Source organism: Liolophura sinensis, chromosome 1 (genome assembly GCF_032854445.1).
Source record: "Liolophura sinensis isolate JHLJ2023 chromosome 1, CUHK_Ljap_v2, whole genome shotgun sequence".
Classification (NCBI taxonomy): domain Eukaryota; kingdom Metazoa; phylum Mollusca; class Polyplacophora; order Chitonida; family Chitonidae; genus Liolophura; species Liolophura sinensis.
In genome coordinates this window covers 28,427,480-28,443,973 of record NC_088295.1, presented here as the reverse complement: position 1 = coordinate 28,443,973, position 16,494 = coordinate 28,427,480, and the positions used below count along the sequence as shown (strand labels likewise).

Genomic DNA, 16,494 nt, shown 5'->3' with positions numbered 1-16,494 from the left:
GCAGCCGACATGCTACAGCAGAACCAGTAAAAAAACTGGATCTAAACACGCAGCCCTCACGCCGCAGCAGAACCAGTAAGAACTGCATCTGAACACGCAGTCGTCACGCCGCAGCGAACCAGTAAGAACTGCATTTGAACACGCAGCCGTCACGTCGCAGCAGAACCAGTAAAAACTGGATCTAAACACGCAGCCCTCACGCCGCGGCAGAACCAGTAAGATCTGATCTGAACACGCAGCCGTCACGGCGCAGCAGAACCAGTAACAACTGGATTTGAACACACAATCGTCATGCCGCAGTAAAACCAGTAAGAACTGGATCTGAATACCCAGTAGTCACGCCGTAACATATCCCGAAAGAACTGGATCTGAACATGCAGTCGTCGTAAGTATGGTGTACCTATGCACCAAATAAATCAAAATGAAACATACAACACAAACGACAGATAAAGCCACTTTACAATAAGCAGTGCCGAGTATTCTTTCGTTATACATGTATGCCGTTATATCAAAATAATTTCTGCAACACAAAATAGGTAGTTCGTTGCTCAAAATATATTTATTCATAAAACAAAAACCAAAAATATCTCAAACAGGACTGGAATATAATGCATATAGTTGTAATTAAAAAAAAACAAACAAACGATATACAATATATATTTTAAATGCAAGAGCGCTCAATAAAAGCGGACAAAATGACCCCAATATGCCATGTATAGGCCTACGCGCTATCAATGGATTTGTTCGGATTTAGCACATCAGAATTCGTATAAATCGTTCAAATGTTTAAAGTTCTTTGCAGAGTGAACATGGGCCGACTTTTGGAAGCACAACCTGTTCAATTCTAACAGTCATGGCATTTCGCTGCTTGCGTTTTTTCATCACAATTGCAACGCCCTCCGCCACGGCCGTCTCGCCACTGACTAAAGGGAGCATTCCATGACGCTCGAGATTATACTCGGCAACCACCGACACGACTACCTTCACGCGCATGGTGACGTCGCCCCCTGTAGTAAACGTGCTAATTTCCCGCTGAGGGAGGAGTAGAGATTCAATATGGGCTCGTCCAAGAGGACGAAGCCTTTCATCACAGATCACGAATTCATCGCCCTCCTCTACGGCATGGACAGCAAAAGCATATCCATCTTCACAGCTGTCGGACCAAAAGCAGATGCTGTCTGTTGGACTTTCCCCGGCGAAAGTCAGACGTTTGCCGTATCCCATTCCAACACTCTTCAGTAAACGAGGCTCGCCATTGAATAGCCATGTCTGTGTGCCGTTAAAACGAACGGTGTATTGGAAGCCAGGGATAATACGTTTGTCCACATAGAAGCCTGCAAAAAGACAAAAAAAGAACAAACCTTAAGCTGAATTCTTCTATAGACGTATATACTGTAATAATACAAAAATTAATTTTGGATGCAAAGAAACCTGCATGCCAGCAGTGTCTTGTTCAAATTAAGGAACCGCAGACGAACTCACGTACGTACATGCAGACAGAAGAGTGACATGTATAACACTAATCATATGATTCAGGCCTTTAGTTTGTGTATCCATTATCGGTATATAACAATCTATACACTATTGTAGCTGGGACTCGTGTGCAACAACTGTTTAACATATCAGAAGACGTGAGGTGAGTGCTATTGCGCTCGAAGAAGTATATATGGCCTTATGTTCGTGTATATATGCAGCATACTGAAAGACTATATTCAAAGGTGCGCCGATCATCGGCAGCTGACCATGGGCCGGGTCAGAGAAGGTCACTCCTGACTATACATACAGTTCCACGGAGGCCACAGGGCATTGTAAGGGCCACGGAAGCACCTGTATTCGCCAGTTTATTTGCGTACACGACCTATAATACAGACTATATCGTCTGAACACAACAATCTATACATAGCCTGTAAAAGCCTCGTCTGTTGATACATACATGTATATTTAAGCGTGAACACGATAGACATTTATAATGGAATTGACATAGAAAGCCCAATAATTAATGCTGTACAAAAATTCGTTAAAATGGCGCTTCGGATGAGCTTTGTTAGAATAATAAGCTTACTTTTGTCCGTACTATATGACTCGACTGTGTGCAGAGCAATTTCAAAGATCCATTAAAAGCGTTAAACCAAAAAGGAAAACAATCCTTATTAATTTTGTCTGAAAAACGATCGAAATGCCAATGGACATTTTGAATCTAAAAATACTCGCCCGCTTTCATAAATGCTCAGCAAGATTTTAGGGATGTTTACAAATTACAAACAGTCCACGTCAACACTGAGCTATTTCTATTCCAAGGGCGAACTGGATCGCTTGATAATGGAAAATATCGATTTTTCCTTTTGTCTTTAGACACTAACACTTCTGCACTTTCCCCGGCTATATGCGAGGACATCTCTGGCGTGGGAGTACAATATGGTACGCAGTGTGCCTGAAGAATGCACGCCAAGCAAACACAAAAGCCATAGCCAGCACAAGAAAAAAAAAACATGCACAGATAGCTGTAGAGGCATACATTAACAACCATAAATTATGAAAAAAATATATTCTCCTGAGAAAGTGCGCGAACAAAAATACTCAACACCGACTACACTGATTATTTTCTGATTTATCTAATTTTTAGTTGTGAATGTCTGAATTTCTATTCCAAGGATAGATTGAAGGCTGTGAAATATGCCGTTAACTGAGTTCAAAACACCACATATCCGATAGATATAACCACACAGAGATAATTGTTCTTCAAACTGAGATAGGTGGTACATATATAACTTCACATACTAGCTCGAATAGAATATCGTTTAGTTACCTTTGACAGGGAGCTCGAAATCCGCTAGTGCCTCGATTCGATATTCAATGGGAATATCACCAATATCCGATCCGTTCACAACTCGCACGTTGTTTCCAACTGTATTCTCATGTCGATTTTGTGGTGCATCTTCTTCTCTAACATCAGGGACAGATGGAAGCTTGGTGAAACGTCTTAGGCTATGGGTCAGTACATCAGCATTCGGGAAACCGAATTCCGGGAACTCCCTTGTCTTGGGAGAATCATTAATACTCTGTCCCGTATCGCGAGCTCTTTCGTCCGCCAAATTTATTAGGATTTCAAACTGGTTAGAACTAAACTCCATTCGAATAGAACGCTCTACCAAAATATGCCTGATTCCCACTGATTGAAGATATATATATATGTATATAACTAGATACACGCCGTGTAGTCAGATTTGTTTGATTGCCCGGCAAGGATTCTGAATGTTAGACATGCTACTACACTAGCGTATATAAAGCCACGTGGGAATTTATGTGTTTGTATACATTAGTGCAAGGACCAATGAAAATGTTTCCCGGGGATCCATATAAGGAGTTTCACGTGAACAACTCGTGGTCAAGGTTAAAATTTCCATCAGGCACTACCATTGATTTTCTTGTGAAGGGGGACACGGAAAACAACTCTTAGTCATACGTGGGTATGTTCAAATAAACCTGTAAGTGGAAAATTGTAGGTCACATGCTCCTGTCTTGTATTTATTGCGAATGAAAGTCTTTAATGCATAAAAAACTTCTAAAATGTCTGATACTTTTAACGACGAGTGGACTACAAATTTATGAATGAAATCAAAATGTCTAGGACCCCCACATCACATGAAATAGTAGAACCATGTGGACCAATCAAAGTCTCATAGACATGAGTGCCTCGCGTGTTGTTTCTCAGAGGTCGTAGAGTTGATTTTTATTAAACTTTGATGTCCAGATTTGATAAAAGTTTGTCAGATTATTAATCAGATGAATGTATCATCAGACACATACTTGGTATGTGTGCTACTTAAACTTAGAAGAGGTGTTATCGCTGCCGCGTTCATATAAAGGGCATTTGGCTGGTGGGTATTTCTCTGGCACGCACCCCCTTCGTGAGCCCCAACTGGCTAGCCACACGCGCGAGGCAGTTCGTTGTACGCTGAAGCCAAAGCCGTGTCGGAGGTAGCGGACTCAACAAGCAGGCTCTGTCACCACGTCAAGGTTCCGCAGAAACAGTATGTATTCCTCTTTTAATATCTCCAAGCTGTTATTTAATTTGCATACACATGGCTAGCGAGCCATGCTGCAATTCATTCACCCATCGATGTCAGCGTTTTCCACCTTTAATGCAAAGGGAAAACAGAAACAAGCAAGGCCGACGGCGTCTTGTTAAGTTGTTACTTGTCTATGGGAGATGAGCTACGGTCTGTGTAACCACAGTCAGTTGTTCCGTTATGAATGCATGTACAGTCATTATTGCTAACCTGATAGTTATCTTGCTGATTATGACCATCAACAAATCAAGGGCATTGGAAACAAAGCTGTCAGTGTCGGGTTAAATTGATTTCATTGCAGTTAGTATATGGATTTAATTTATCATTCATGATTGAATAAAATTGCACTTAATATTGTATTTCATGTGACTATTAGGACAGATGTAATTGCATGGCTGGTGGTCATGGTGGTCATATGTATGCAAATTTAGATCAAGTGTTACAGAGATAGGGACATCAAACTACGAAGGCAAGTTTTCTTCTGGTATAAATATATAAGCTGCCTGTGTATATTCAGCTTGTCCTCGTGTGTAGCTATGTTTGTAATTAATTTGGCCTACTGAATCAAGTATTGATCTTGTGTAGAGTATTATGGTTTTCACCAGGTGTGTTATTTGTGTCAGCCTATAGAGGAACACCACACTCTCCAGAAATCTAACTTTGTTGTTGTATATCTGTCCATAATGGCTCTGTCAATTGTTGACACCATATTACACCTTCATCATTAGGATGGTATTTTCTCTGGTGCATCATCAGCAGCATTTGTCTCCCCTTACATCATCTACATGTATGCTATGTAAACTTTGGACAGGTGGTGACCTGTATTATACTAACCTGCCTATAGCTTAGAATAATTCTACATGCAACTCCAGCTGTTAACCTGTCTCAGCCTTCATCCTTCACATAACCCTGATCATATTAACATATGCCTGTACAGCAGATAGTCATATAGCAGTACCTGATAACATTGATAAACATTTGTGAAAGATTATGAAGGGGATGGGTTAAAAAAATTTCCAGCTATAAGGAAGAAAAATAAAAAACACCAAAAAACTGTTAACTGAAGAAATGGGCACAAACATCTTGTTAACAGTTTTACAGGAGAATCCATAAAAGTTTCACTCATTCTTTAGTTTGGATGTTTACAATGCACAGCTCTGTAAATTACTCATTTTATTATCGGAGAAAATTATATTTTTTTGTGAATGATCTATTAGGCCTATATCCCATTCCCATACTCAGAACCTGTGGATGGTCGTGGGTTTCCTCAGTGCTCTACCTCGTTTCCTCCCACCATAGTGCTGGGTGTCGTTGTATAAGTGAAACATTCTTGAGTACGGTGTAAAACACCAATCAGATAAGTCAATAAATAAATCCATACTCAGTGGCAGATTACAAAAGGGAGATAATCAGAGGTACATGCAAGTATGTGATGATGTACATGTTGATGTATATATAGGCTACTTTACATATTTTTACACTAAAACCCTGGTTGGTCTCAATCGACTTTCTACCAATACTGGTAAAAAAAAAAGTTGTTGTTTTTCATGCTAGCAGCAGAATCAGCAGGGGATAGTTCAAGATCATTTTACTGGTCATACTGGACAATTTAATCATATGTCATTCATATTACTTCATATTTTTCCCTTATTTCGCCAGTTTCAGTTAGCAATCCCCAGTTAGCTGCACCAACTCTACCAGGAAATGTAGTTGAGAGAATAATAGCTTGAAAGTTGAGACTCTGATTGTGATCATTCCAAAAAATACAGTTATCACAGTGTACACTGTTCACAAAAACGGTCTGCAAATTATCAGTCACAGTATGTTTGTTCAATCAAATCACGGAACTTAAATGAAGTGATAATGGATTATGCCCTGCTAAAAATTTCCTGTCAAAAATGGCTAACTACTGTATTAGTGGCATCATGGCTGACATTGCTCAGATTTATCACCACTACTACCACAGTCATTATGATAAGGCTAGACAGGTATTTGTTTGTACTATACCTTCATTTTCCAAGGCTGCATAAAGGTATTAACACAGTTAACATCAGGTGTGCTTTGCACCTGTGTGTCTGGACTTCAACGTTTTGGCTACATTTTGTATGCACTTTGTGACAATGCGCAGACTTGTTAGACTTGAGGTTCCATAGTGGGGAGGTTGCATTTTTATACTCAAGATATGCTGTAAGTCAAGGAGATAAGAGCATAATATAGAAAAGGTAAGAGGAAATAGAAAGATGATGATGAAATAAAAATGATAAAATATAGATTAACTATAGAATTAGTTTTATGGCATTGTATGAAATATTGTTAATGTGAAAGGTACAAGTACACATAAAAGTACTCATACCAGTTGTGATGGATGAGTTCAAACAGAAAAATTTACCCCAGCTAGCATTCAGAGAACAGTGTGTGAGGCTGTTTTTACCTGATTGCATGAGTAATTCTGAGAAAGAGCCATGGACTGTTCTGGGGTCATGACCTTTAGCTGACCTCATGAGGACGCCTAGGACAGTAGATTATAATCAGTTTAGACCAAATTGTTATCAATTAATACATTGACATACACTTGTTCATGTAGAATGTAAAAGAGGAGCAACAATTTAATTTTCAAAGCGTTTGATAAAAATAGGGGTTCCTTTTTGGTTGTCAAATAACAAGATTAGGTGCGGTGTATGGAGCTATACTACAGGCATATGTACGTGTAGTTTACAGCATATACGTATATGTGGTAGATTTACCCCCAGGCATGTCTCCCCAGTTGTCCTTAAATGTCCTCTTATGAATAGTAGATGCTCTGTTCCTTTGAAAATGTTTCATGTGATATGCCCTTTAAAATGATTGTTTTCAGAACAACATAAGTAATTAACGAGTAAGGTAGTTATTAATGATAGCCAGGTAACATAAAAATTTGATTTACATATATATACATTTATTCAAACAAACATGCATGAAGCTCCCAATTAGGCTACTTTTGTCATTATTAAAGGAAAATTTAATTTGACAATACATGCTATATAGATGTAACTGTAGCAATAGGTGCTGTAAGACTGTAACAATAGGTGCTGTATAACTGTAACAAGGTGCTGTATGACTGTAACAATAGGTGCTGTATGACAATAACATTAGGTGCTGTATGACTAACAATAGGTACTGCATGACTGTAACATTAGGTGCTGTATAACGGTAACAATAGGTGTTGTATGACAGTAAATATACATGTAGGTGCTGAAGGACTGTAATAATAGGTACTGCATGACTGTAACAGCAGGTGCTGCATGGCTAAGAAATGTAATAATGAAATCAGAGTATTATGTGGGCAGAATGGGCAGCTACTGTAGGGGTTACATTGTATATAGGGCTACATTTATTTAAAATAAATATATACATGTATTATGTATACATATGGTTTGTAGCGTATACAAGTTAAAGGTGTGCAGTGAATGGACCTAAAACACTATGATTAGGAATGACAAATTGAATTAGATGAATTACATGTTCAGACATTATACATGTTCTTGGCATTGAGTAAATAGACATAAACCTGGATATAATTCACTTCTGTTTTCTGCGTTGCATTTAGTGTATGATGTGTATGTCATACACCAACTCATGATCATTTATGTACACATTTTAACTCTTGTTAAGGTTTCATCCCTCCATAATACTGGCCGTTGTCGTATGAGTGAAATATTTTTTAATACGGCATAAAACGCCAATCAAATAAATAAATAAATCCTGTATATAAATCTCCATACTATATAAGTATGGAGATGGCCCACAGACTATTACAAACAAAGGCTGTATTATAGACCCACTAGAAGTGATACATTAACTCTGTGGGGGCTATATTAATTCAAAAAGGTAACCTTGAAATCTAAGATGCCTTGAAGGTCATGTCCTTCAAGAGACTTTACAAGGCACATTAAAATGAGGGACTAGAAATCAGGGGTTTTGACAAGTTGACAAAATGATTGGTGACCCTTGACCATTGTTGTAGTATTTCGGTTGGAACAGACTTGCATGTACATGTACTTCTACACACTCTAATATGGTAGCCTAAATATAGGCACACTTTGTACACATAAAAGGCTTCCCAAATGTTCCAAAAATGGGAAAGGGTTTATTAATGAAGATCAGGCTTAAAGAACATATTAAAGGGTAGCTTTTTTTATGTGTGTTTTTTTTTCTTCTGTATAATAATTTACAAGAATGCTGTGTGTTTCTTTGTACAGCTAATTACATGTACTTTCCGTGTACATGTATGTCATTAGTTGAAAATAATGCATTGGGTGTCATTTCCATGAAGTGAACTGACTACCAGTGGATGGAACCAGTAATGCAGGACCTAATTTCTCTTTAATTAATGACATATCACAAGCAATGAGTTGTTTTATTGTAGCATAAATCTGATTCAGCTACAATATTAGAATGACTGTCAAATCATCTGATGATAGGTGATGAGAGAAGTAGCCATCTTGTAGAGCTCTTCAATAGGAATTGCAAGTCATTAGAAATTTTTGTCACCTGACAAGCCTGTTTCTCATCTTCATTCTTGTGATTTAATGGATCAGACATTGAAAAATAATTACTCCAATTCACATGCTTTATTGTACTCATTTAAATCCCAACAATTTTATGGGCATCTGGTGTGATAATGACAATAGCCTTACTGTAGATGTGCCATATATGGCGCTGAGCCACAGGCATATAGATCCATGCTAATTATAAGATTTACTGTTTGGTATTCATGTTAATTGTTTATTACTTTGTGAGAAACGTTGATATTATCAGCAGATAAATAATCTCTAGACCTAGAAACACAAGCCAGTAATTCTAACAGCAGAAACCTGTAGTGCATGCACATGCACACAGAACTGTTTAATAGTTCATACCTACAGTGTGTCTATGTGTATTATGTCCCAGGTTACAGCCAGGTGCAGTGCATCTATGTGTATGGTGTCCCAGGTTACAGTCAGGTGCAGTGAATCTATGTGTATGGTGTCCCAGGTTACAGCCAGGCGCAGTGCATCTATTTGTATTATGTCCCAGGTTATAGCCAGGTGCAGTGAATCTATGTGTATGATGTCCCAAGTTACAGCCAGGTGCAGTGAATCTATGTTTATGATGCCCCAGGTTATAGCCAGATGCAGTGAATCTGTGGGTATGATGTCCCAGGTTACAGCCAGGTGCAGTGTATGATGTCCCAGGTTACAGCCAGGTGCAGCGCATCTATGTGTATGGTGTCCAGGTTACAGCCAGGTGCAGTGCATCTATGTGTATGGTGTCCAGGTTACAGCCAGGTGCAGTGCATCTATGTGTATGGTGTCCCAGGTTACAGCCAGGTGCAATGAATCTATATGTATGATGTCCCAGTTTACAGCCAGGTGCAGTGCATCTATGTGTATGGTGTCCCAGGTTACAGCCAGGTGTCGGTGAATCTATGTGTATGGTGTCCCAGTTTTCAGCCAGGTGCAGTGAATCTATATGTATGATGTCCCAGGTTACAGTCAGGTGCAGTGAATCTATGTGTATGATGTCCCAGATTACAGACAGGTGCGGTGAATCTATGTTTATGATGTCCCAGGTTACAGCCAGGTGCAGTGCATCTATGTGTATGGTGTCCCAGGTTACAGCCAGGTGCAGTGAATCTATGTTTATGATGTCCCAGGTTACAGTCAGGTGCAGTGAATCTATGTGTATGATGTCCCAGGTTACAGCCAGGTGCAGTGAATCTATGTTTATGATGTCCCAGGTTACAGGCAGGTGCAGTGAATCTATGTGTATGATGTCCCAGGTTACAGCCATGTGTAGTGCATCTATGTGTATGATGTCCCAGGTTACAGCCAGGTGCAGTGCATCTATGTGTACTGTATGATGCCCCAGGTTACAGCTAGTTGCGGTGAATCTATGTTTATGATGTCCCAGGTTACAGTCAGGTGCAGTGAATCTATGTGTATGGTGTCCCAGGTTACAGCCAGGTGCAGTGAATCTATGTTTATGATGTCCCAGGTTACAGTCAGGTGCAGTGAATCTATGTGTATGATGTCCCAGGTTACAGCCATGTGTAGTGCATCTATGTGTATGATGTCCCAGGTTACAGCCAGGTGCAGTGCATCTATGTGTACTGTATGATGCCCCAGGTTACAGCCAGTTGCGGTGAATCTATGTGTATGATGTCCCAGGTTACAGTCAGGTGCAGTGCATCTATGTGTATGATGTCCCGGGTTACAGGCACGTGCAGTGCATCTATGTGTATAATGTCCTGGGTCACAGCCAGGTGCAGTGCATGAATACTATCACCTGCAGTGCGGGCTGCACTATCATCGGGCATTGATCGTTATGTACCTTGGAGAGTTCATTGAACCTCTTAACATTCGAGTTAGGTGCATAAAAGTCTTTTCTTGAATTATCGTGTGGTATATCTAGATCTTCTAGTGCATGCCTTGAACAAGAATTTCTCAGTCGTATGGTCTGTCTGACAGGAAAGCTAATAGTGAACCTAATTGGAATAATGCAGTATACATATTGCAGCTTCAGTGGCCTACAAAATGTTGGTTAAGAGACCGTGCTTCTGGCGTGTCATTTCATGTGTACAAAATGATGTCAAAGCAGTGGTTTGAATCAACTAACTTCAAGCGCTAACTGAGTGGCACCACTGGAAATTGCAGGCTCAATTTAAAGAGGAGCTGAAAAATGACCAGGGTAGCCATTGCCTTCCCAGTCTCCCCAGTCTTAGCCTGCTGTACTTTGTGTCAGTGTAGAATGGCCTGCCTGACAACGGATGATAAATCAGTGACTGCTTTCATGGCTTTGGAATAAGGCGCAGTTAATTCTAATCAGGAGTGAGGAGTAAATGCCAGTGTAATTATAGGTGTGTGTATCTCTAAATGCTAAATACATGCTGACCTGCTGACAAGTTATCTAAAGAAGCATGAATATTAAAGATCTGATGCTCTCTTCAGAAAATGTAGGCCTGTGAAAATTGTGCACTGAATTTACAGTAAATAACCTATGATACATGTATGTCAGCAGAGCCCAATGAAATGTCTACACTTTGCTCCCAGTGACATTTTTGAATTGTGTATAACTAAAAGCAGGGAGATTTTCTTTCAGGTTGTGTTCTGATTTGCTCACCAGCATAATAATGCCGTTTTCATTTCCTTTTGTTCTTTTTGTTTTTTTTTGTAACTAAATAAGACAGCATAGGAATGTGTCCATACTTGCAGTTGCTAGATATTTTAGTTGCGTGCATGTGTTCTACTTGTGAACATGTTCAGAACACTGACCTATTTTGGCTGCATTTTTTATTTCCACGCTGAGGGTGCTGAAAATATATGTGTGTGAATTGTATTATGTATACATACATTTACCTGGTTGTTTCTGATAGAGATCCTTGTTGCAGGTGTAAGCCCTGGTTAATTTTGTAACAGATAATAGTATGAATTCCAACTGCAGCTTACTGTGTGTTTCTCTTGAGCGAATATAGAATGTTCTGCAGAAAAAAAAAACAGAAACGCTATCCTATATACTTATGGATAAGAAAATCCAAGCATAAGTTACGTAATCTTTGATGAGGATTATGGGATACAGAGGAGGAGCCCAATTACTAAATATCATGTCGTCTGAACCAGTCATCATTTGACCTTTCTAATGCATACATGTACATCCATTTGGAGACATTTAATACAGGCACCTCTCAATTAAACACACATTTCTGATGGATGGTACTACACCATACAGAACGTCCATTAGTATAAGGGCACTGTGGCAATGATGGACCATGGGTATGCGTTAAGCATTGATGTTGATAAGAAATTTTGTGTTAGAAAACTGATGAGTGGACATTATTTGTGTTGTACAGGTCAGACAAGGACGGCTGAATTCCACTAGAGGTTGGAATCTGACATCAAGTTTCACCTGAGTGGATACAACATTTGTACAGAAGCACAGCCTTAGGACTCCAGGTTATTCAGAGATATATAACTGCAGCCTTTATTAAGACAGTGATTCAGAGTGGGAACCATGGAGACAGTGACTCCCATCACAGGGCCCCCTGGAGAGCAGGCGCTGTACAATCCTGAGTACGAGAAAGATGCATGTGGTGTTGGCTATGTCGTCAGCATCGATGGCATTAAATCCAACAAGGTAAATTGTGATAGCATATCTCTCGTGTTTATGGAATTACATGAAATTGAAATCCTAAAGAAAGGGCTGGAAGGTCTAGGTCTTTGTGCAGATATAAAATGTAGCTTGCGAACTGCCTGAGTACATGGTATCATGCTACTTGTCTTATACTCTCAAACCAGAAATTTGAGAAGAAAAAAAGTCCTCGATTCTGTTACTTACATAATCAAAAATAAAATGTCGATGCCCTAGATACAACATATATAAGTACATTGTGTATATTATATGACTTTATAAACACTCCTACATATCTGGTATGTTTTCAGCCATAGTGACAGTACATCAAGAACTACATGTACATGCTCGTGCATATGCAGACAGAAATGTGAAGCAAGATATTTACCTGTATTCATATGTTCTATATTGGTTACATGTAAGCAAGTAAACAAGTAAACAAGTGTCAAAGACTAGTTTCCAGCGCTTAATATTAGTAGTAGCTTGAAGGCATTTTTGTGTCTCAACCCACTACTAGTTGGCAGAGTGCTGATTTCAAAAGAGGAGATGTAAAAAATGCTAGTGTGTAAACCCACAGAGTAAATTCTTAATTTAGTTATTCACTTAAAACAGTGATTTAAGCATTGGTTTATTCTGGCCAGGTGTGCTACAGTCTTAGGTCAGACCATATACATGTAGGTGGTGTGTTCAAATCCAACGCCTGCTGACTTAGCTTCAGCCTAGCAGTATAATTGGTGCATGTTTGTGTATGTGTATTTTGTGAAGTTAAGACATTTTTTATGAGCTTTATACTGTATATTTTCTGCCATCCATATTGACATTGAAATATCAAAATGTTGCTTACTCTCAAACCAACAGATGGCACATATACTTTATCTTCAGTAAATGTACATTATCAGGGTTTTTTTATTATTATAAATCAATGCCCTATGGCAAATTACAGGTCATAGAATTTCCAACGCCTATATTAAAGGCCTCACATTTTTTTCTAGTATAATTACATGACAAGATTAAGTTTATCTACACAAGAACTTGCTCTTGAACATCTACTGCATGTTTCAGTCATTTTTTGGATGGAGGAGTATTAAAGGTGTAAAATGTACATGTACTTTTACAGCCATACCCTTCCGATTGGCTGTGTTGTTGACTTCCTGTACATATATGTTTGTGCTTAGAATACCGTGCTGAATAAAGAATTAGCATTGATTTTCTGGCATGACCTGAGCCTACACAACTTTCTCTCACCTGACCTTTTATCCAGCTTATGTGTGTACAGGTACTCTGACATGTGCATATGACTATCTTTATTCTTCAATCCTTCACCTTCAACATTGATGGCCATTGCCATGGTGATATTCATACGCCCATGTGTCTGTTATTGCTATAACGTTAAAAAGTACACACACAGAATCATGAACTTTCTGATAGGATATGTCAGGAATCGCAAGAGGCTTATGATAATACCTAATTTTTTTCATATTCTATTTTGATTCAACACCTTATTTCCAAGACTTCAGTTATGGAATCTTCTGTGACTGTCAGTCAAATGAGGTTCCGCCTAACAAATTAATTACACATGGCCAGGTTATGTCGACCGTTATATAAACTTAATTAACATGCTTTGAGGAATGAAATTATTCTGAATGGCAGCTATTCTTTCAAAGCTTTGGGCATATATTTGTGGGCATATATTTGTCGTGTATGATGTGCGTAGGCAGCATTTTGTTATGGTAAATTTTTTGAGTACTGCTTTTGATCTATAAAGTTATTTGGAAAAAAGGCATTCTTAAGGGTAAGTAAAAGTCACAAAATATAACTTTCAGCATTGATGGTTCAGATAGCGGTAAAAATTTTAAGGCATCTCATGTAAAGAGTAGGTGGAGGTATGGAAATAAAGAATATTGTTTTTTTCAGGTATTCTCCCTTCAGCATTGTGTACAGGCCTGTGTCAGTCCATCATTGTGGATTGTTCTTTTGCTTGAGGACTCCTCACCAAAACATTGTGTTTTGATTATTAGTTTTGAACCCAAAAAAATATAATTTTTGAAATGAAGTAAATTAAGCTTGCAAGAAAACCTCTATACTACATTAAGCTCAATTTAGTTCATTTATGTAATCCTGTTTGAAGCCTGGAGAAATAAAACAAAAAATCCTAATGCATGGAATAATTATTTGCTGCAAAAACAGCAGAACTTGCTGTGGGGCCTCATGCATTCCTTAGGCTACTCATTTGATATCTTGATCACAGCAGATGCTTGTGCTGTAGTTAGTTCTGTTACATATTGGTGATTTAGAGCTAAAAATTGCTTTAGAAGTGATAATTAGGAATAAATACCCTAGTTATTGCCACAGAAATTAACTAACACTCCTAAATTTCATAATCATGGCTCTGAATTTGCTTTCCATTCTAGCCCTAAGACTAGTCCATTGTTATATACATAAAGACTCGCGTATTGGGTTTAATCGAAATATATGCGCGTACACCTGATTTTTCTGACTATATCTTCATAAAGGATTTACTTTAGATGTGTGGGTGCATTTGTGCACATGTTTACATGTCTCATGTCACATGTCTCTCTAACATCAATGTATTATAGCCTTGGGGTTTACAAATTATACATACACTGTGAAACTACCCCTCACTGATAACATTTCCAGAAGCAAGACCTGCCATTTTTATGGGCTTTGTGTACACTTCTGTGAGTGTAATATACATACATGCACTGGTATATCCATATGCATACAGGCCAAGCAAGTACAGACTACCGAACTACCGGTAGCTGTCTGTAACATACCCACAGTCAGCCTAACAGCATACATTTGGCTAAAACAGATGCTAGTTTTAGTGGGGTTGAGGTGTTAAAATAAAACAGGAATTCATAGAGGCCTTCACAGTGCTTCTGAGAAGGTTTCTACAGGGCCAGCTGATTAATGCCAGACATAGAGCAAACTCCTTGACCTTGAAGCTGATAGTTACAAATCTGACAGCAGACCATTCTGGGTCTATCCTTTGTGTAACACTGCATGGGGTCTTTTATAGTTACACCAGACCTGACTGACTATGATCAGGTCAAATTAGATGTACTAAATTCTTTTCAGAACTTTGAGATAAAATATTATAAATAGTGAATTTTAATTTGAATAAATTCACTTTTGTTTGTTTAGGTGTTACGGGATGCGGAGACAATGTTGGTGCGGATGGAGCACCGTGGTGCATGTGGATGTGACAATGATTCCGGGGATGGTGCCGGTGTGTTGACAGCCATTCCACATTCCTTCTACGTGGAACGCTTGAGGTGAGCTAGCTTCCTACTTAGGTCAGTGCTACATGCCCATGTTTAGCCAGACTCTGGGTTAGTCTTCATCAATAATAGGCTCAACCTAAGAGTTTTTATATGATGTATTTATATATAGGTTTGTTTTTGGAAATGTTGATGCTTCATATCCAAATTGCAGATATACATGTACTGGTAGTTAAATGTTATTTTTTTCTCTTGAATATTTATCACCTGTTAGAGCTTAAATATGTGTACTGCACACTGATAAATATACAGATCATTTGGTTAATGAAAAGAATATGATTTGTGCTTATACTAATTGTATTTAAGATCACTGTGATAACACAGTTTGTGCTTAGATATTTTTTAAGAGAATATGTGTTGGAATATATCAATAAAGAATACCATGATATGAAAAAGTTGCGTTTTTAGATGTTAAATGCTATTATCTATACCTTTGTACAAGAATATACTTATACTACATTGCTAAGTAAAATTACCCATACATATATTATTTCTGATTATATATATTATTTCACAGTGACTTATCATATTGACATGTACCCTGTATTCTTGAGTATACTGTGTACACAATGGCACATGTAATCTGGTCTAAACTCTTGTGTAGGTCTCTCAGTGAAATGCATCGTGGGATTGTTGTGGTGTATGTTGTTGGGCCATGGTTGGAATTTATCACGTACATTTCAGATCGTGAAATTCTGCCCCTCAGTCTGTCTCACTCAGCCCGGTATCCTTGTCCAGCTAAGCTCAATAGAGTCTAACCCGCGGGCAGGTGATAGGGTGCGTCACTATATGGCCACCGCGGCACGGCTGTCACCTTAGCGTCAGTTCATTACATCCCTCACTGGTTGAACGTTGTGGACCTGGCTTGTTATTATCACAACACAAACATTCTAATGCTTAAATCTGGTGCAGACCTCGGCCAAAATCCCACCCCAAGCTCTCTCCTTTGGGAAATCCTCCAATGTTCAATTTTGTTA

General features: G+C 38.7%; 2 protein-coding genes across 2 annotated transcripts in view; one reads left to right on the top strand and one right to left on the bottom strand.

Moving 5' to 3' along the window:
- Positions 1-540: 540 nt before the first annotated feature.
- LOC135461453 (uncharacterized) lies at positions 541-3,228 on the bottom strand. Its single transcript, XM_064738561.1, has 2 exons — positions 2,807-3,228; positions 541-1,334 (listed from the first exon to the last, which is right to left on the bottom strand). The coding sequence occupies exons 1-2, from the start codon at positions 3,129-3,131 to the stop codon at positions 787-789; spliced, it is 873 nt and encodes a 290-aa protein (XP_064594631.1). The 5' UTR covers positions 3,132-3,228; the 3' UTR covers positions 541-786.
- Positions 3,229-3,941: 713 nt separating this feature from the next.
- LOC135481753 (uncharacterized) overlaps positions 3,942-16,494 on the top strand; it is a 57,307-nt gene continuing 44,754 nt past the window's right edge. Inside the window, 3 exon segments of the mRNA XM_064761432.1 lie at positions 3,942-4,031; positions 11,938-12,221; positions 15,381-15,511. Coding sequence (XP_064617502.1) covers positions 12,099-12,221; positions 15,381-15,511 — 254 coding nt within the window. The 5' untranslated portion in view covers positions 3,942-4,031; positions 11,938-12,098.

Bases quoted from the DNA above. Each gene is read 5' to 3' on its own strand.
- LOC135461453 (XM_064738561.1), bottom strand. From the start codon at position 3,131: ATGGAGTTTAGTTCTAACCAGTTTGAAATCCTAATAAATTTGGCGGAC. The intron at 1,335-2,806 runs GTAACTAAACGA...GTCTTTTTGCAG, and splicing joins TTTCGAGCTCCCTGTCAAAG to GCTTCTATGTGGACAAACGT.